Raw genomic sequence first — 22,279 nt, forward strand, 5'->3', positions numbered from 1 at the left:
ATGTTGAAATTTTTTTGGCGGCCGCCAAAACGAATTTTTGTCCCACCAAAGCCTTATTTGATCAGTTATTTAGTTGTTTATGAGGGATGCAGATGATTGCTGCGCTTGTGATAGGGCGCATGTTAACTGACGGAGTGAACGAGCAAAGAGCTCCTCCCTCATGCGCACAAACTCTCTCTGTCTTCAAACTAAGCACTGTCTTTGCTCGCTCTCTCTCGCACATATTAATCTAAATCATCTGTCACGATGCTAAATGTTGGGAAGATCAAATCCATGTTTCACATGGCGCATTCGGAAATTTATTTTTCCTGAATAACCGCTGGGTGTGAATAGTGCTCAAAAGAACTTCACTTCATCTTCTCTGACAGGCGCCCCCCCACATACAGCTGACATAAACCACACTTTCAGTAAACAAAAAGAAAATCCTATCCAGTGATGAAGTGTTTTCTGTGTTGACAAATCTTTTGCGATGTCCTAATAACAGCTGCGATTCACACGCAATGCGTCCACGTCCACTAATGTCCGATTCGCAACCTAATGACTCATTTGAACCGATTCATTTTAATGACTAGTTAAAACAACTGATCTGTACAACACTGAACTCACGTCTGAATCAGTGTATAACAAATAATTTACTCAGAACACCTCTGAAATGTGTGCTTACCCCATTTAGCAAGAGTGGTTAGTAATATTTAGCCTTAATAATCCACAGTATTTTCAGGTTATTTATATGACAATGTAAATTGCCTATAAAATCAGTTAGTTTAGACTAGAGTGAGGTGAAACCAGAACACAGCAAGTTGTTGTTATCTAGGTGCATTCAATTGTATATGGTAGAAAATTAGACTATTAGTCAAATTAACTTTTTAATGCTACTTTTTAATACTGATTATTAATTAGTATTACATATACCAAAATAATTGTCTGGTCTCGCAAAGAAGCATCTTCTCTTACAAAGCTATGAAATCACAGATTTTTTTGCAAAGAGGGCAAGAAAGAATTACAGTGAGAGTGGCAGGTAATTTATTGTCAGTATTGGGCTCGCAGATCATGTGGGTAGGGCACTTTTTACTGTTTGTGCGGATGGCCGTGTCTGTCAGCCACCACCGAAGACCATTTTTGACCCAGGAAAAACCCTGCTGAAGTCAGGAATGGGTATTTACAACATGGATTTATAAATGATCTGTGAGGTATTTTAAGCTGAAACTTCACAGACACAGTCTTGGGACACCTGAGACTTAAATTAAATCTTAAAAAATGGGTATAATATGGGACCTTTAAATACATTTTGGTAGGTTTTTTTTTACTAGGGCAGACTCTGCATCCATTGACTCTGACATGTTTTCTCGCTGTCACGCACCTAACTCGGAAACTCTTAAGAAAATCCATAGTTGCCAAAACTCATAATTATGAGTTGTGCTGATGTTCATGTGCATTTTATCTCAAAAATACATTCTTTCTGACATGACTTGAAAACACAGTAACTGCTGAAGCTAAACCTTGTCCCCCATTGGTCTGCCCTAACGTCCTACCATTAGTTGAACCAGAAGTTGACACCTATAGACCACAATGCTTGATCTATGTTTGGAACAAGCTATAAAGCCAAAGCCATCACACTCACCAACAATCGGTTTTGCTGTACTTTTGCTAAACAACCGAACTTGCTAGAGTGCACACTATTGGGAATCTGTGGTGCAGATTTTGACACATTTGCCAGAAGGAAACCTTTAGAGTCTAGAATCTCATTGTAGCTAAAGACACAAGTTTCACCATGTATTTTTAAAATCTGAGAATGATATTATTTTTAGATGATGCTATATCATTTTTTTTAGATGAGACTTTCTTTTTGTGCAAACCAAAGAAAACGTGAGATATGAACTGAAACATCTAGTTTGTTTCTGCTAACAGGTGCTGTAAAGGCAGAATTTTCAAACTTGATGTAACTGAGCAATTAGCAAATAAAATGATTTAATTTGTTAAATATTTAAGTACTACTTCAGTAATTTATTCTTGTTGAATCCTATGTTGACCTGTTATGAATAAATGTACAATTCAATGAACTGTATTTGAGTTCTACTTGTTGAGTGTAAAAATAGTATTGGCCTAGATAAAAGTTTACAGGAAATGTGTTTTGAGTTGCAAAAAAATAATCATGAAGTATGTTTTATAATTATAATCTTTTCAATAATTTGCCCACACTTTAAATATCAGGTAGGCTATTATTTAATTCAATTCAAATTTATTTCTATAGCACTTTTCACAGTTTTGCATGGTTGCAAAGCAAACATACATACATATAGAAAGTAGTTACAAAAGTAAATATTTGTAATTATGACAAATAAAGAAAACAACATATAGTCAGTTTGAAATGGTGAAAGAAATTCACGTACCTGATCAGAAGTTTTATTACTTTAGTGTATTTCTAATGCATTCCAATACACCTAAGTGTAATACACTTTACCCATTAATGCTACTTTAATGGCCCGTTGCACTTTGAAATATGGACTGCAGCCCTGTCCAAATATTATGAATTAAACAAATTATTGTGAAAAAACTGATCCTGACCAGTCCTCAAAAATTACACAAAAAGTTAAAATGTCAAATAAATTCAGAAACGTTAACTGCATGAAAAGTAAATCAATTTATGTGTCACTTTTAAATCCACAGCGTAATGCAAGAAAGCCAAATCATTTCATTGTGTTTTACGTCAGTAGCAGTTGTGCAGTGCATTGAGAGCGCGCAGAGACTATCGGCAGAAAAATGTTACAGGTGATTTTATTGCATCTGCACACACTGAAACACAAGCAGTTCTGCACGTTCACATTTTTCCACCAACAAACGGAACTGTCTGTGTTTTAGTGCATGCACGAATAAAACTAATGTTATGCCGGTTTATGCAATTGCTTCATGTTGCGTTAATGACAGATCATGTCAAAAAAAAGGGAAGCAAAACATTCTTGATATTTAATGTTGCATCTGCTGGTTATCTAATGTTGCGTAAGCTGTTTATTTCTTCAACAGCTTAAAGTTTAATGCACTTTCGTGTTATATAAGACTGTTTCACGTTTATTTTCACGCACCACTTACTGTGCCTATATTGAGACTTTTCTCTGCGATTTGCAGTCTTTTAATCCATATAATGATTAATAAAAAAATCTGTTGAGTATATCTGCGTGGTGGCGCAACAGGTAAACCGAGTGCTCTTGTGCGACAGTGACCCGGGTTCGAATCCAGCCCGTACTGGTTCCTACATTCAATATACATATATCTGTTCCCATTGTCTCACCGATAATTAAGTTACTGGTGTACTGAGGTGTCTGTAAAAGACAAATTCTTAAGCTGTTTATATATTTATTTATAAAGATTACTTTATTGTAGCCTATTTGAAGCACACTCTAATGATGCCACACTTCAAGTTTACTTGGAATACCATTGCAATGTGTTTTAAAATTACTAAAAGTTTATCAGAATAATATTAATGTATGTTCAACACTCTCACAGTGTGATTGAATTGCAATTCTAATGTCACCAAAATACATTTGAAGATTATGCTGAGTGAATTCTGCGTTTCAAAACTTAAATACAAGAGTATATTTAAAGTGTACTTAAGTATACCAAGTACATTTAATAAAACTTTAGTTGAACTTCAGCACTGCTTTTGGACAACTAAAATGCATTTAGTACAAAATTAGTACAAAATAAATTGTTCCAATTTAGCAGACTTTAAGTATACCAATTTATAGCGTGCCACAAATGCATTTAGTTATACTAAAGTACATACAAATAAATTGTGCTTAAGTATACTGAGTACCATCTACTACAATCTACAGTCTTCAAAGTGAATACAATCAACTAGCAAAACCATATCCTCATTGTTTTGTACCAGATAAATGCTGGTGTGATTGCAGAGATAAATGATACCATTTGTAGCTGCATCTGAAGATTACCCCTTTACATTTTGCTAGTAGATTGTAGTATAGATAACTACTTTTTTAGGGTAGTTTAACTGTAGTTTAACTACTGTAGCTTGTTACTTGGAAAGCTTATTTTAAAGTAGCTACCCCAATACTGCTGAGCACAGAGGAAACCGTTGGGCTTCTCTGAAGCAGATGGCTGTTAAGTGCCCCAACCCCCCAAAAAACATTATCTGCAAGTCATTGATCTATAAGACAGCATCTTTATTTGCTATTTAACCTGTCTCTAAACAGATGACTTCTGTAACTAATATAATTGCAGCTCAGCGATCATTTGTTCGAGGAACTAGCAATGGATGTGTACGATGAAGTGGATCGAAGAGAGACAGATGCAGGTGAGATGACATGTGATGAACAATGGAAAGAAAAGGCTCACGAATTGTACATTATACAAGTGCAAAGCGTGACACTTTTATAAGCACTCTCTTTGTGTTGATGTAGTTTGGCTGGCCACTCAGAACCACAGCACCTTGGTAACAGAGACAACAGTTGTGCCTTTCCTTCCTGTAAACCCAGAGTACTCATCAACACGAAACCAGGCAAGTACTTAACAGAAAGTCTTCACGCTTTCACTAAAGTCATCTTAACAGGAAATAAAGATATTGCACTTTGACAAGTGACATTTTATGCAGTGTTTGCAGCTAAAAATGCACCATGCAGAAATGTGCCAGACGAACATGCAAATAGAGGTGCCACAAAATTAATAAAAAAAAAAATGGCATCAAAGCTGTTATGCACTAACAGTTTGCTTAGACAACCCAAATCACAAAGATGCATATTATAGATTTTTTTTTTTTTTGGAGAAGTTGTGACTTTTAACACATTGCCAACTAGTCAGGAAAGCAGAGTTGTTGTTTTTTTTAAATTGTCCACTTTCAGCAATAAAATTCAAGAAAATTTGTTTTCTATAAAATTTAATTGATTAGTTTTATGCAATAAAAATTATAGATATTTAGCCTATTTGGTGAATATGTTTCTGTCGAAGAGTTAATCATTCAGTTTCACAGTTGTTGTTTTTTTTTTTTTGTTTTTTTTTAAATGCTGATCTATATACACATGCAGATGGGTATTGCTATTTTAGGACATGCTAAGTTGACAACCGCATTATGAAAACCATTTTTGCACAATGTCTAACTCAGTGGTTCTCCACCTTTTTGATTCGTAGGCCCCCAGTTGTCCAATATTTTAATATTCAAAGCCCCCCACCCCCATATTCGCTAAGATAGTTCCAGTATTTTTGCTGTGTACAAAGTACACAGCAAAAAGTACAAAGTACTTTTTGCTGTAGTACAAAGCTGCTTGTTTTTTAATCTTTTTGTTTATACAGTATATTAAATTAATTAATTAACATGGTTAATTTAACATATAAAATAAATAAGCAACAGTTTTATAATATATAATATAAAATATAATTTTCAGTTTACATCTTGATTTTATGTGTATTTTTAGCATTTTAATTTAAAGTTAGATTGTTAATATATTAATAATAATTTATTAATTTAAATACTTTTATGTCATCCTGAGGCCTTCTTGCAAGTTTGCTGAGTCCCCCTATTGGGCCCTGGCCCCCTGGTTGAGCTGTTTTTAAATACAAGAATGTGTCCTGAAAGAGAAACATGCCTAATCGAGCTCTAATTACACAGGGCTTCCATAAGACCAGCTATTTGTTCAAATGGTGAATATGCAATAAAATCATAATTTAACTTCTTTTCCAGGGAAGACAAAAACTGGCGAGGTTCAACGCTCATGAATTTGCCACACTTGTGATTGATATTCTAAGTGATGCAAAGCGACGCCAGCTCGGGAATTCAGTCTCAAGTCCTAAAGGTACAGCCTGCATTCAGACACATCAGCCATTAGTCTTTGATTTCTTTTAAAGTTCTTTGTGATGTTTCATGATTGTTGTGTCTACTTCTTCATAGAAAATGTCGAGGTGTTCTTCAAGAGTATGGGTAGTCGTCATGGAAGTGAAAGCCAGGAAATCGACCAGCCAGACTATGACAGCGTGGCATCAGATGAGGACACAGACACTGATTTACGAATAGGCAAAGCAGACAGAGCTAAGGTGAACTACCCCTTTAAGGAAGTTACAGTTTCAGCCTGTTTCCTGTTACATTTCTCAATGATTCAAAGTGGTGATTAGTGTACTACTTTAAATGTACTGGAAGGTTTTGACTGTTTATGACCGAAACTACTTTGTCCTCTCATAAAAGGACATGTAACTAGTTTAGTTGTGTTGCTAAAGGTCTAACTTCTTGCTTAAAATGTATGATGATTTGAGTAGTTTTAAATTATATGTATTTAAATTCCCATACAAAAGTTGTGTATTATGTTTCTCAGATACTTTTATAAATGTTAGAATAATTAGACCATTGTGACATTTGTGTGATAAAACAGATACTGATTTACGAATAGGCAAAGCAGGCAGAGCTAAGGTAAGCTGGTGGAGCTTCAGGAATTTTGTCTTGTGCCGTTCTTGCCATCCCGGTGTACATGTGTGCATGTTGCCCATCTTTCCATCTTTCTTCTTTTCTCCTCAGAGTCTGGACTCTGATCTGTCTGATGGACCGATTTCGGTGCAGGAGTTTCTGGAGGTGAAAAATGCACTTTCAGCCTCAGAGGCTAAAATTCAGCAACTGATGAAGGCCAACAGTAATCTGAGTGAAGAGCTGAGATTGATGCAGAAAAAGGTACCAGAGATTCAGCAGTGAGCGCTGAACACCCTGGTCAGAGCAGCATTTCTGCTCCTAAACAAAACAAGACTGTCTAACCCCTATACCTGCACCTCTTCTTGCACGTGAGGGGGCGAAATTGCAGGTGACCCAAAAACTGACTGGATGATTATGATTCTTACAATCCTCTGGAATGCTGATGTCAAAATAATCCTGTAATAACTGCTGTAGTGTTCAAATAACCAGCATGACCTTGACCTCTAAACCACTGGAAAAGATGCTCTATCAATGACATAAAACCCAAACATACTGACTGTTTGGCGTTTGACTGCAGATGATTAGTTGGCATGCTAACCTCCCTAACCACAAACCTGATTCAGCAGTTGGCTCTTGCATCAGCATGACTCGTTTTCATTGGCTGTTTCTATATCTATGTACATTAGACTAGGGTTTTCTATAATACAAATCAGCTGTGAGATGATATTAAATAACGCTGAATTGAATTTGGAGCCTTTCAAGCCTTTACTGTCATTTCTATGTGAAAATAGTTTTAAATATCATTTTTTCTCTTTCACATTGACATTGAAACCCATTCAAGGATTATTCTGTAAAGGCAATACATTATAATGTAGTTGGGGAGAAATTTGCTCACACTCACTGAAGTGTGTTTAATATAGTCTTGAATTAATCAAACAGTATTTTCTCAGTGATTTAAATAAGGGCAGTCCCTCAGAGGCACAGCTTTTAAAGAGATAGTTCACCCAAAAATGAAAACCGTGTATGGTAGCCTTTGACTTCTAGAGTATGGGGGGAAAAAAATACTATGAAAGTCAATGGTTACTGTCAACTGTTTGGTTACCCATATTCTTCAAAATTATCTTCTTCTGTGTTCAGCAGAAGAAAAAAGCTCATACAGGTTTGAATTGACTTGAGGGTGAGTAAATGATGACAGGATTTTCAGTTTTGGGTGAACTATCACTTTAAGGAAGTTACAGTTTCAGCCTGTTTCCTGTTACATTTCTCAATGATTATAATAGAAGATGGTGATTAGTGTACTTTAAATGTAATGGAAGGTTTTGACTGTTTATGACCAAAACTACTTTGTCCTCTCATAAAAGAACATGTAACTAGTTTAGTTGTGTTGCTAAAGGTCTGACTTCTTGCCTAAAATGTATGATTTGAAAGTTGTTTTTTAATTGTGTGTATTTCCCACACAAAAGTTGTGTATTATCTTTTTCAGATACTTTTATAAATGTTCATAATTAGAATAATTAGACCATTGTGATATTTGTGTGATAAAACTGTGTGGCTTTGCATTGGATGAACATCTGAAAATCGAGATGGCCAAAGTCATGTTATCATGAGTGAAGTCCTTAGGCTCTTCTGTTGTGCTCTGCATTTCCTTTCTGAAAAGTGTCTGGCTTGAGCTATTTGGCTTCTCTCTGAGCTGCAGAGTGAATCTGTCTCTTTCCCTGTAGATTCTTAAACGTGTCTAACTTGCGCTTGTTCTGTGAACATGTCTAGACATTGCATATGCCAGTGCCTGCATGCTAACTTGGATTTATTGAGCAACTCCATTTAATGGTTTTCTATCCCTTTTTCCTCATTCAGAGTTTCCCTAAGATTTTAACTTAAAGTAATATTTCCTCATTTATCTTGAATAATTAAAACAGTTGGTCATTTTTATTAGATCTAAGTAAATTACCTATTTTTATAGAAGAGTTTAATTTTGTTTTAATGTATAAATATTAAGTTACTTTGTTATTGTTCAAATTTGATAATTATTTTAATTTATCATTAGCTATTTTTATCATAATCTCACAAACCCTCTGCAGTTTCATGGAGCAGAAATCCTCAAAAAAGATGGATATATTATTCAATTTAATATTTATAATATTGACAATCTCATACGCCAAATTTTAAAACCATTTCAATCAACTAAATTGTAGAAAATAGGATATGATTCATTTTTATACTAATTAATTAGATAGAAAAGGCAAAGACTAATTTTGTTGGTAATGTAAAAATTCAGTAGACCTGAAAGAGGCAAAACTGAACATTTGTTATTTATCTGTTGATTGACAATTTCCCGTACGCTCAGCTTTGCTACAGTTTCTGCTTTTCTATGCATTTCTCTCGCTTACTCGTGTTTCTCTTCAGCTGCAGTCTCTGCAAAGTGAGAACAGCTCTCTCAGGCGGCAGGTCTCCGCTCAACAACCCTATCAGGCCCCCGGCGGCCCTGACCACCCCAATCCCTCCAGTCCCTCCTCCTCTTCCTCCTCCTCTGCCCTGAAACGTCACCTGTCTGCACGGGCGAGCCGCCCCATGTCTATGTATGAAACCGGCTCTGGTCTGAAGCCCTTTCTCCCCAAGGGAGAGACCCCTTACCCTGAGGAGACTTTCCCCACCCTGCAACCCTTCCCAACCTATGTAAGTAAAGACCTGCCTCTTGCCTTCTTTTCCTTCTTCACCTTCCTTTTCTAATGGTGCAGCATGTAGTATCCTGATGGTATGTTTCCAATTCTCAGCGCTTCATGAGAGTTTCCAAAATACACATTACTCAACGTATTACTTCACTTTGCATTCTGTTGGCTCACATGTCAGCTATTTCACCATATTTCTGTTTCCTGTTTTAATTTCATGTCAGTTGGGACTTGCAAAGCATGTTTTTATTGCCAACTCAATGCACAAGTCACACAGTCCCATTCTCATTGCTTTATGTAACTTTGTAAATATAATTTCAAATCAGTTTTAGGTGCACTAAGCAAATTTTGTCCTTTTATTTTGCTGGCCAATACAACCAGAGATGATGTATCAGTGTTTAATAATTAGGGTTTACTGAGATAAAGTGAGTAGAATTTGGATGGGAATGTGATCTCAACATGACCGACATGCTCAAGTTAGTGTACATAATTTTAAACTTTTTTTTTTTTTTTTCCCCCAAATGTATTGAGCATTTATTTAGGGGTAGATCTTTTTCACAGTGGAAACATTTTTAAATGTTGTTGATATCGTTTTAAACAACAGAAATATTTTTTTTGTATATGTCAGATACTCTAGCTCATAAATTTCGGTATCATCTTGATGTAAAATGTCCAGTGTTTTATTTTCAGTTGCGTTTATACAATGTAAGTTCCTGTTTCATTTCCTTACTTTGAGTGTTGATATTAAAAAATTACCCTATTTTAACCCTATGTTTTTTTTCATCGCATTTACTGCATATTAATGCTACTGATTATTTTCAATTGCATGCAAATGTTAGAGCTGTTTAAACTTCATTCATCAGTCATTATTAATTAACACTTGCACCTGGTTCTATAAAACACTTGCTAAAAAATTTTTACAATAAGGTTTGCTGCAATTTTTTTTACAGCATTTATTAATCTAGGTTAATGTTAAAGGATTAGTTCACTTTATAATGAAAATTACCCCATGATTTACTCACCCTCAAGACATCCTATGTATATATGACTTTCTTTTTTCAGGCGAATACGGTGTTATAATAATCATGATGCTTCTAAACTTTATAATGGCAGTGCTAAATAACATGTTAAATATGGATATTTTTCTTACGCAAACGCATCGCTTCACTTCAGAAGGCCTTTATTAACCCCCTGGAGCCGTGTGAAGGATGTTTATGATGGATGGATGCACTTTTCTTTTTTTTTTTTGCCATTGTAAAGCTTAGGATCATCAGTGTGATTATTAATATAACTCCGATTGTGTTCATCAGAAAGAAGAAAGTCATATACACCTAGAATGGCTTGAGAGTGAGTAAATCGGGGTAATTTTCATTTTAAAATGAACTAATCCTTTAATTTCAAAATATAACATTGTTCATTGTGAATTAATTTGTTCGTAATACATTAATATTAATTTTATACAACTAATAACTTGAAATGTTAGAAATGTATTGGTAAACTACTGTTTAAAACTTTGGGGTGAGTACGATTTTTTTTTTTTTTTTTTTTTAAGTTCTAAGTACGAACTTTTAAACTGTTTTATAATGTTACAGATATTTATATTTCAAATAAATACTGTTATTTTAAAACATTATATTTATTTAAGAATCCTGGAAACAAATGTATCATGGTTTCCACAATATATTATGTAGCACAACTGTTTTCAACATTGATCATAAGAAATGTTTCTTTAGCAGAAAATCAGCATATTAGAATGATTTCTGAAAGATCATGTGATACTGAAGACTGGAGTAATGGCTGCTGATAATTCATGCTGAAATATATTACAATAACAAAATATTTTAAATAGTAATAAAATTTCACAATATTACTATTTTTACTGTATTTTAATCAAAATAATGCAGCTTTGGTGATCATAAGAGACCTCTTTCAACAAAGAGGTCTTTTTTTTTTTTTTTTTTTTTTTTTAATCTTGCCGACCCCAAACTTTTAAACTGTACTATTTTGTCAAAAAGTTTCTATTGACAACATCATGCAGTTTTACAAAAGTCAAAAGTACTCTATCTACTTGTCATAAATCTTATTTGCACCCCTTTTTAGACAGGAAAGGGTGTGTTTGTGGCCACCTCCTCATCCCTCCCCTTCCTCCCCTCCTCCTCCCCATCCTGTTTGCGGTATGAGAGTGCGCAAAGGGTTAAGTACATCCTCACATGCTCCGTTCCTCGTGGGACTGGCCGAAAGCTTCCAGAACCCTTTCCCCCCTCTCCACCATCCTTCACAAACTCGTCTTCTGCCTCCTCTACTCCCATCCATCCCCTTTCCTCCTACTCCTGTTGTGCTCCACGCATCACCATGCATGAACGGTCCCTCCAACAACCTTCCGGGGGCTGCTGTTTTCAACTGATACGTATTTCTGCCTCATCATCCTCATAAATAGCACATACATTTCATGGCTTGTGTCTTCATTCCCAGGGTGCACTGCACTGCTCAGGGCTTGTCCACTGCTGCTACTACTGCTGCTCACACATCTGTTCAGGATGCCTTGGAATGCTACTGCACATGCTCTGGGCTGAAAGTAGAAAGATAATAATACACACTTGTGAAACATGTAGATGAGCTGGATGAGCTTGTTTATTTTTGTGTGTGTGCAGATTGCAGCCACATTTAGATTCATGTTGCTATTGTCACAGAGTCTGATAATAATATAAATGTAAATATAATAGATTATTAAATTCTGTATTGAATTAAAAAAAAAAAAATGTCAGACCAATATATCACAATGCATTGATGCATTTTACACCCTTATGTACAAGGAGATATGTGTAGATCATAAGAATAAACAAGTGGTTGTTTGTTCAACGGAACATTAGTTTGATTATTCCGACATGTGGCGGGAGCTTCATGACCGGTGCTGCCCTGCCAAGAAATTGCCACAATATTCTGTTACACTAATTTAGTAATGTCCCAACTCAGAGTGCTGCTGGCATCTGACCCCATTACCTCATATCCTTGAGCACAGTAAATCATGCTCCAGTGAGACTGTCAAATATCTTTACTGTAAATGCTTTATGGAACTGTGAAGGAACAGTCTAATCAGAGCCATGACCTAGATTCAATCGTAACCCTGAGTTTTACCCCTGAGGACACACTAGTTGATTCATAGTTAGATTACTTTAGCTTTTGCATCCGCAGGTCTGCGCTTTGAAGCAACGATGACCTACCCACTGGACTTCTAAGTGCATTCGAGATAAATGTAATTTATTCCTGTGGTGGCAAAGCTGAATTTTCAGCAGCCATTACTCCAGTCTCCACATGATCCTTCAGAAATCATTCTAATATGCTCATTTAGTGCCTAAGAAACATTTCTTATTATTATCAATGTTGAAAATAGTTGTGCTGCTTAATATTTTTATGGAAACCGTGATACATGTTTCTTTTCACAATTCTTTGACGAATAGAAAATGTAAAAGAACAGCATTTATTTGAAATGGAAATGGAAAGTCTTTGCTGTCACTTAGGATTATTTTAATGAATTCTTGCTAAACAAAACATATGGAGACTGGCACTCAGTTGAACATAGGTAGATTTTAGCTTGGCTAGAAGTGCATTACTGATTAACAAATGTAAGACAGCTCTCTTAACCACATTTAATAACTCAACTAACCTGTTTGCTCACCTCAGTTTTTAACACTTTGTGATGCTTGTCAGAGTTTAGTGCTTGAAAGATCTAATGAATCTAATGCTAAAAACTTGCTTCTTCCCCACTGACCATTCCATTAATGCAGATAGTTGAATTTAATTAGTTTTATTTCATATGAACTACCAAACATGTTGATATTTCCAATTCCATCACCGCAGTTTCATTGCTCGCCACCTTTGCCGTTTAGTGATGTCACATGTTTTTCTTGCCGTGTCCTTTCCTGTCTCTTTAGGCCTCCAAATTTGACAAGCAGAGCAGTGTGTCTGATGGTGACTATGATAACACGGTCAATGAATCTGATCTGGACGACTCTGGGTATGTGTCCACTTTCCTTTTTATGACCTGAAATAACTCTGGTCTTAAATCCTATTGTAAAAAAAAAACAGCCTTTTTGCTCTGAAAATAAGAACGGTCTGTCCTCAACTTTTAGCCAAGTAAAGTGAGGAAACACACAAATGATGCTATAAAGGCATCAAGCATTACTCATCCCTTGGTTTATATTACCTCTTCACTCCCTGCAGCTTTGGCCGTAGATGTCGTCTGCGCAGCAGTGGCTGGTTGGGAGAAAGCGGCTCTATACCCGAGCTGGATGATCAGGAATGTGAGCCTGACCCCAGTCTGCCCACCACAGAAGACGTCATCCGTAAAACTGAGCAGATCACCAAGAACATCCAGGAACTGCTGAGGGCTGCACAGGAGAACAAGCATGAGAGGTGAGAGGACATCCAACGTCAACATCTCTCATCTTGTATTTCTTCCTTTATCTTATATGGCAGCAACAAATCTGAGGTCATTTAATTACCTTCTTTCTTTTGTTAACTGCCACATATTTAACAATTTCACATGTACATTTTTGGGACTTCCATAAGTAGGGTACAAATCGTTTCCCCATTACTTGGTTTAAGGGATAATTCACCCAAAAACATCATTATTTACTCCCTCTCACATCGTTTCAAAACTGTGACTTACTTTCTAATGCGGAACATATAAGAAGATATTTTGAAGAATGTTATAGTGATGAAAAAGTTTTCTTTTTAAAGCATTAGAGCCACAAATCAATGTTTTTAGTTGTGAGAACTTTTAGATTTTTCAGATGAAATATCATCTGAAGTAATACAAGCATGAAAAGTGGATAATTTTAAGCACATGAAGTGTATTTTTGGCCTGTCCAACCTTTACCTTCTCAACAGTAACCAGCAATTAACTTTTACATCATTTTGACAATGTGCTGAATTAATATCTATTTCATTGTAGTAAAAAATATTTTTTAAAATGAAAAAATATTTACACCCTTTCTACATCATGAAGGGAGGTCAAATAAATACCCTCATAACATTTCTTTTTTTTTTTTTCTTTTTTTTTTAATTGTTGTAAGTTGCTGAGCATTTATTCTCAAACTGGTTATTTAATTAGTTATTTACATATTTTATATATATATATATATATATATATATATATATATATATATATATATATATATATATATATATATATATATATATATATATATATATATATATATATATATTTATAGTGCTGTCAAATCCATTAATCGTGATTAATCGCTTCTAACAAAAGTTTGTAAATATAAAATGTGTTATTGTAATGTAATGTAAAATCAGTACTGTTGTGAAATATTTATAAAAATTTAAAATAACTGTTTTGCATTTGAATATATTTTAAAATGTAGTTTATACATGTGATAATAAAGCTGAGGTTTTTTTTTTTTTTTTTTTTTTTAAAGCATTTTTATTATTCAATTTTGATCCATTTAATATGTCCTTACTGAAGTATTCATTTTTTTTAAAAGAATCTTACTGTACCCAAACTTTTGAACGGTATAGTGTATATATTAAATATTGATTTATTTAAAAAAAATATTTATGTCTGGAAAATAAAAAAATAAAAATCACAAATCAAAGTAAAGTAATTGTGTTGCAAAAATAGCAAACCGCATATAAAATGGATAGAAAATGTATTTAGTTTGACCTCCAGAAGTTGACATTGAACATTTTCTGAAGGTTAAGCATGTATATAGACCTTTTATTAAAAATAAAAGAACGTATACATTTTTGTACCCTGTTTATGGAAAGTGCCTGTTTTTGTAATTCATTTGTTTCCCAACCAAAGAATCAGTTCCTCCATTCATTCCTTCTCCATTTTCCATCTGTTCTCAATTGTCTGTGTTCATCATTTGGGGTCTGTCCTATCGGGGGCCACGCTCTGTTTGGGTCCCGATCTGTTTCTTTCCCACCCAGTGGACCATGTGAGCAGAGGGAGAGTGTCCGCAGACTTAGACACAGTCTGGGTTGTTTCAGCACACTGGTGCCTTGGGCAGACAAGCCCCCGTCTCCCATGCAGTCCCTCGGCCTCAGAGCTCCCCACCCAGCCAACCCCAACAACCCTGCCTCCTGGTACTCTGGCCTCTGTCCCTGCCTCACAGGCACAGTGTCTACCTCTACCTCTCTCTTCATAACTTACCCACTAATTTGAACATGAATGTTATATGCATGATTATGTGTTACTACAGTAATGCCAAAGGCCTGTTTCAGTTTGCATTGTCTTCTAAACTTCACCTTTATTTGCAGGAACTCATGTTGGTGCACTTGGTTTCTCTTTAGGAAAAGGCTTTGTACTGACATCCATCTAACTTTTGACCTTTCTGTTTTGCACTGGTTTGAATTTGTGGTTTTCAAGATATTTCTCAATTTGCTGAAGAAAACCAAACCCAGTTATTTTAAAAAGATTAGTTGAAAAAAAAGAAGAAAAAAAAAGGTTTTACCCACTTAATGTCTGCATCATGTCTATTGCACAACTAACATTTTAAAAAAAAAAGAAAATCTGCATGTTTTTTTTTTTCTCTTTTTTTGGTGGATTAATGCACAGAAATGCACTTATAAATAAATTAAAGCCAAATATATCTCTAATTTTATATCTGTGAATGGATTAAAGAAAAACACTTATTCAAAAAAATATATTTTTAAAAGACAGAAAAAAATATCTGTATACAGTAAAATATTATGGACAAATTGTATTTTCCATGGCAGTATAAATGTCCAGTTTTAAAGCTTTATCCACTGATGGCTCTGTGGTTAGCTTGATTTTTTTTTTTTTCTTCTTCTTCTTCACTCTCCAAACTCTGATGGTTTTTATTTTGAGATTTTAATACAGTATCTGTCATTTTCTCCTCCAATAGCTTTATACCCTGCGCAGAAAGAATACATGTGGCTGTAAATGAGATGGCTGCCCTCTTCCCCAAGGTGTGCACTTTCTCCCTACAATTCATAAATGCAGTAAAAAAGCTATAGGACAAGTCAAGTCAAATTTATTTGTATGGCACTTTTCACAATACATATCGTTTCAAAGCAGCTTTACACAAAATCATGATGTTAATGGTTATAATATGATTATAATATTCATAATGTTTATAATATTTTATATATAAATTAATATTATTCATTATTTAAGTAATGTTTATTTTAATTATATATATTATTCACTAAAATATTATAATACTTTTAAGTATCTTCATGCTTTAGTCGCATTCAGCAGATTAGAGCTGGGTGATAATATAGTTTACATTTTGCAATGATATAGTATATATCACTCTATGCGAGTATACTGTATTTATGTAAATAAAGTTGGACATACTCATATATTCAACTTCATATAAAGAGCTGGCCAATAATATAGTTACATTTTGTGACAAAATAAAAATCAGGCAGTTTGTGACAATATAAACAATCATGTAGCTGAGATTTGCTATGTACAGTGGGTACGGAAAGTATTCAGACGCCCTTAAATTTTTCACTCTTTGTTATATTGCAGCCATTTGCTAAAATCATTTAAGTTCATTTTTTTCCTCATTAATGTACACATAGCACCCCATATTGACAGAAAAACACAGAATTGTTGACATTTTTGCAGATTTATTAAAAAAGAAAAACTGAAATATCACATGGTCCTAAGTATTCAGATTCTTTGTACAGTATTTAGTAGAAGCACCCTTTTGATCTAATACAGCCATGAGTTTTTTTGGGAAAGATGCAACAAGTTTTTCACACCTGGATTTGGGGATCCTCTGCCATTCCTCCTTGCAGATCCTCTCCAGTTCTGTCAGGTTGGATGGTAAATGTTGGTGGACAGCCATTTTTAGATCTCCCCAGAGATGCTCAATTGGGTTTAAGTCAGGGCTCTGGCTGGGCCATTCAAGAACAGTCACGGAGTTGTTGTGAAGCCACTCCTTCGTTATTTTAGCTGTGTGCTTAGGGTCATTGTCTTGTTGGAAGGTAAACCTTCGGCCCAGTCTGAGGTCCTGAGCACTCTGGAGGTTTTCGTCCAGGATATCCCTGTACTTGGCCACATTCATCTTTCCCTCGATTGCAACCAGTCGTCCTGTCCCTGCAGCTGAAAAACACCCCCACAACATGATGCTGCCACCACCATGCTTCACTGTTGGGACTGTATTGGACAGGTGATGAGCAGTGCCTGGTTTTCTCCACACATACCGCTTAGAATTAAGGCCAAAAAGTTCTATCTTGGTCTCATCAGACCAGAGAATCTTATTTCTCACCATCTTGGAGTCCTTCAGGTGTTTTTTCATGTGTCTTGCACTGAGGAGAGGCTTCCGTCGGGCCACTCTGCCATAAAGCCCCGACTGGTGGAGGGCTGCAGTGATGGTTGACTTTCTACAACTTTCTCCCATCTCCCGACTGCATCTCTGGAGCTCAGCCACAGTGATCTTTGGGTTCTTCTTTACCTCTCACACCAAGGCTCAGTTTGGCCGGACGGCCAGCTCTAGGAAGGGTTCTGGTCGTCCCAAACGTCTTCCATTTAAGGATTATGGAGGCCACTGTGCTCTTAGGAACCTTAAGTGCAGCAGAAATTTTTTGTAACCTTGGCCAGATCTGTGCCTTGCCACAATTCTGTCTCTGAGCTCTTCAGGCAGTTCCTTTGACCTCATGATTCTCATTTGCTCTGACATGCACTGTGAGCTGTAAGGTCTTATATAGACAGGTGTGTGGCTTTCCTAATCAAGTCCAATCAGTATAATCAAACACAGCTGGACTCAAATGAAGGTGTAGAACCATCTCAAGGATGATCAGAAGAAATGGACAGCACCTGAGTTAAATATATGAGTGTCACAGCAAAGGGTCTGAATACTTAGGACCATGTGATATTTCAGTTTTTCTTTTTTAATAAATCTGCAAAAATGTCAACAATTCTGTGTTTTTCTGTCAATATGGGGTGCTGTGTGTACATTAATGAGGAAAAAAAATGAACTTAAATGATTTTAGCAAATGGCTGCAATATAACAAAGACTGAAAAATTTAAGGGGGTCTGAATACTTTCCGTACCCACTGTACTGTTGTATATTATTTAGTATACTGTATGTATGCAGGTAAAGTACGATGTACTTTATATCCAACCTTTAATATATCACTGGTCGATAATATAGTTTACATTTAGGATGTTTGTTAGATTTTTATTTGAATGTACAGTTGCCACAATATGTATTTGGACACTTAAACCATACCAATCTCCCAAGAGTTGTCATGACAGAACTAACAATGAACAATACATTTGTTATTGTTGACCTTAGTTAATAAAATCCAACTGTTTATTACAACTGTTAGCTCAAGTTCATTAAATAATATTAACAGATCTGATTTTAATAATGTATTAGAGAATGTTGAAATTAACATTAAGATTAATAAATGCTAGTATTTTTCATTGTTAGTTCATGTTAACTATTGCAGTTAAATAATGTTAACAAATGGAAACTTATTGTAAAGTGTTACCAGTATTATTAATATTATATAAATAATGTTTGTTCTAATTTTATAAATTATTTACTATAGAATATAATGCCTCACACACCCAAATCTTAATGTGTGCTTCAGATAGACATTCAATTCAACCAGAAAAATTGTAGAAATTTCAAACACTGCTCAGACTTGCTTGATAACTAATTACTTTTTTTTTTTCTAGTTATATATGTAAGCAATAAGGTACTTGAGGCTGGTACTGTATCCTGAATAAGTCACGGATGAAGGGCGTTGTTAAGCTCGACGTGAAGCGGAGTGCCTGCAAACCCTTCAGCCGTGACTTATGCATGATACAGCACCAGCCTTGAGTACCTTACTGCTTTCATAAAATGGTTACCACACAATTCAAATATTAAAAAAAAATAATATATATATATATATATATATATATATATATATATCAATGCAACTTTAATGAAAATCACTAAATGAAAAAATAGTCCCTGACCGTGAACACCAACAGAAGTTACATTATTACGCCTTTAGATGGCAGCAAAGACTGTCTTTATGAGTGTGTCAGTCAGTAGCGAAGACTTTTATATTGAAAAGAATTGTTGTGAACACGGAACAACACGCAACTGACAAATGCTTTGACTAGCGCTGTCAGTCACGGGAAAACCCCTTAATTGTTAAAAGGACAAGATAATACATCGGACATTTAAACAGATTTTTTTTTATTATGAACATAGGACTGACCTGAAGGAAAATGTTAAATCTGAATGCAGTAATAAACTCGCTCACTCGATCTCTTCTACATAATACAGTAAGCTTCAATGAACAATATAAATTGAGAACATACAGTTTACGTTGCTAAGAGTGGTTGCTAAGGGTGTTGTGTAGTGAACCGTTGGATGAAACGGTCATAGCCGTGTTTTATCGTGAATAAAACCAAAGTCCCTTTAAGACAAGTCATTTCACTCAGCGGCCATCTTTGAAACGCCTCTCGGGCATGCAGGTGCAGCTTCTATCTCTTTGAATGGGGAAACATCAAATTCTCCAAAGCTGTTTGCCAAGCTTTCGATTAAATTTCATATTTGAAATCACCATTGAAATCTGACAACAACTGTCTCATAAATTTTTTTTTTTCCAAACGCTCGAATCAAAAAAACTGTATTTTTTAGGCTGGATCATGCTAATGCGCATGCGCAGACCTAAATGCGCGTCTCTTGTGCCTCGTTTCGGAGGCGCGCGCCTGACTGTTTCTATAGAAACCGGAGCTTCTAACGGCCGCTGCAGTGACGCGATGACTTTACCAGTCGGCGATTGGCTCTTATTTTGAAGGCGGGACTTATTCCGCCATATTTCGCGTTACACTTTCTCCCATTCAAAACAATACGAGTGACACGTCTTGTGTTATTCTATAGTCTTTGATAAAACATAGCTATTGACCAATCAGTATCAAGGACAGGAACTAACTGGTTTATAATATTCATTAAAATATTTGTATACATTTAAATGTGGCTTAAGTGTCCAAATTCTTGGGGCCATCTGGACATATATTTAGTAGTTAACCAACTCTTGAACCACTATAAAATAGTCTGCATGTATTTTATGTGTATTTATTTCTGTATTTTCACCTTTGTACACAGAGACCACGCTCTGAGACAGTAAGGAGCTCTTTGCGATTATTAACATCCAGTGCAAACCGCCTGCAGAATGAGTGTAAGAAAGCGTCTCCTCTGGAGAGCAGCTCCGGAGCCGACATGCAGTTGGTCACCCAGCAGGTCATCCAATGTGCTTATGACATCGCCAAGGCTGCTAAGCAACTTGTTACCATAACCACCAAAGAGAACAACAACTGATCCTGCTTCCACCCATTTCCAACTGTAGTGCAACCCTGATGGTTTTCTCCACGTTATTTTATTAGTAATTTTGTCAGTTGAGATTTTTTTTTTTTTTTTATCCACGCTGTATTTGCATGTTTTTATTTCTAATTTAAAGTGTCTCTTTGGCTTGAAGCCATAAGATAAAGACTGAAATGCTCTCAAGGGTTGTGTAAGGACGTGTGTATGTGTTGACCCGTGAAAGTGTATTTGACTAGATGTTGTGAGCAGAAGTGGAGCAGCCAGTCACTAAATATTCAGTAAATGCCTGACTCTTTGCACTATTCTGAAAACTTTAACTGCTTTTACCTCTTCATAATCAAACACTTAGTCCATAATTTGTGGAATATTTGTGTTGTTTTTGAATTGTTAAAATTAAGCTTTTTTCCCCCAATGATAATCTTAATGAAATCTAAAATATGTCAAAAAATATTATTATAATCTGTACAAAACATTCAGGTAGTGTGGTCAGGTAGGCCAAGTTTAGGTACAGATACAATAAACTTGTAAGTATAAAGATGTCACGTTAAGTAAGATCAGATTTCATTTCGTGTCTGAGGTTAAATGGACTTTTTGGATACACACAGGTGGCTATAATTCAGATTTATAGGGTATATTGAAAAAAATATATATTAAAAAAATATGAGGAAATGTTATTTAACCCTAGTTTAATCATATTTTATCAACAATTTGGAGGTCACGGTACAGTATTTAATTACAACTTTTTTTCGATACATTCACTGCAGATGAGTATATGAGGATGAAACAATCTCCACCAGCAGATTGATGCTGTTTTTTTTTGTGATGCTTTAGATGTGTTTCAGTTTTTATATAGTTCTTCATATTGTACATTCACTTCAATGTTCAGGCAGCTCTTTGCTTATCTTTTTTTATTTCCTCTCTACTAAGTGTTTTGATCTAACCTGATCAGGTTAGACTTAGCCAACAGTTGTGCAGTGGACCGGTGGCTCAGTGTTGTTAGAGCTAAGAGTCAGTGACTTACAGCTCAGTGTTAAAGTCCCCTCGTTTGAGTGTTTGTAGTTATTCAGATGAACTGGTCTTCCACTCATTAATTAATATTATTGCTATGCTTGTGGTTAAGAAACAAAATGTGTTCTTTATTTTTTAAATAAACATAATTTATAATTTTGAGCTTTAATTGTTGCTCCAGAGTTTTTGTTCATATCAGAAAGTGAGCCATTTAATTAAATGAAAAATAAAAGAGATAAACCTCATCCCAGATTATTTCTACTAACAAAACCTCTTCTCCTGTTCTACTTGTTCTTATTCTGCTCATAATTTACTATGATTTAATTAGCACTAAATTATTTTATTTAACACCTAAATGTTTTTAAACGTCAGAACAATGTGCCAGTCAAGAACACAAATGTAAACAATTCATTTAAATTACAATCAGTGTTGGGGGTAATGCATTACAAGTAACACGAGTTACGTAATCAGATTACTTTTTTCAAGTAACGCATTACTTTTTAAATTTACAACTAAATATCCGAGCTACTCTTTCATATAAGTAACCAGTTCCTTTGTTTTAGTTAATAAAGTGAAATCGGAAATAAGTGCAGAGGCTTTGTGTGGCTGTGTAAACATGATGGTCGCTGTAGCTCTAGACTAAATGTGAGCAGGCATTTACTCATTTCACTTGCACAAAAACAGATTCAGTATTCCTCAAAATGAACAAAATCAGTCAAATGCAAACTCAGAATATTGCACAAATATACTTTATGTATTTAATCTCATTTTATTAACACAAATGTCTTTACTGCTGACTCTCAATGATCCAATTCAACCATACCAATAAGCAAAAATGATATGACCAGTTTGTTAAACATCACATTTGT

General features: G+C 35.2%; 1 protein-coding gene across 3 annotated transcripts in view; it reads left to right on the forward strand.

Annotated features, from left to right (window-relative positions):
- The window catches only part of git2a (G protein-coupled receptor kinase interacting ArfGAP 2a), a 32,286-nt gene extending 10,707 nt beyond the window's left edge, over positions 1-21,579 (forward strand). Inside the window, exons 10-20 of one of the 3 annotated variants that reach the window (XM_051895782.1) lie at positions 4,237-4,309; positions 4,416-4,513; positions 5,690-5,801; positions 5,897-6,039; positions 6,515-6,664; positions 8,807-9,076; positions 13,002-13,084; positions 13,291-13,482; positions 15,028-15,183; positions 15,966-16,029; positions 20,187-21,579. In XM_051895782.1, the coding sequence (XP_051751742.1) occupies positions 4,237-4,309; positions 4,416-4,513; positions 5,690-5,801; positions 5,897-6,039; positions 6,515-6,664; positions 8,807-9,076; positions 13,002-13,084; positions 13,291-13,482; positions 15,028-15,183; positions 15,966-16,029; positions 20,187-20,399 (1,554 nt within the window). In that variant the 3' untranslated portion in view covers positions 20,400-21,579. Of the gene's footprint in view, positions 1-4,236; positions 4,310-4,415; positions 4,514-5,689; positions 5,802-5,896; positions 6,040-6,514; positions 6,665-8,806; positions 9,077-11,169; positions 11,263-13,001; positions 13,085-13,290; positions 13,483-15,027; positions 15,184-15,965; positions 16,030-20,186 lie in introns of all 3 variants that reach the window. The other 2 variants (XM_051895784.1, XM_051895785.1) reach the window with 2 other exon arrangements.
- The last annotated feature ends 700 nt before the right edge of the window (positions 21,580-22,279 follow it).

This window comes from Ctenopharyngodon idella, chromosome 5 (assembly GCF_019924925.1).
Source record: "Ctenopharyngodon idella isolate HZGC_01 chromosome 5, HZGC01, whole genome shotgun sequence".
Lineage (NCBI taxonomy): Eukaryota > Metazoa > Chordata > Actinopteri > Cypriniformes > Xenocyprididae > Ctenopharyngodon > Ctenopharyngodon idella.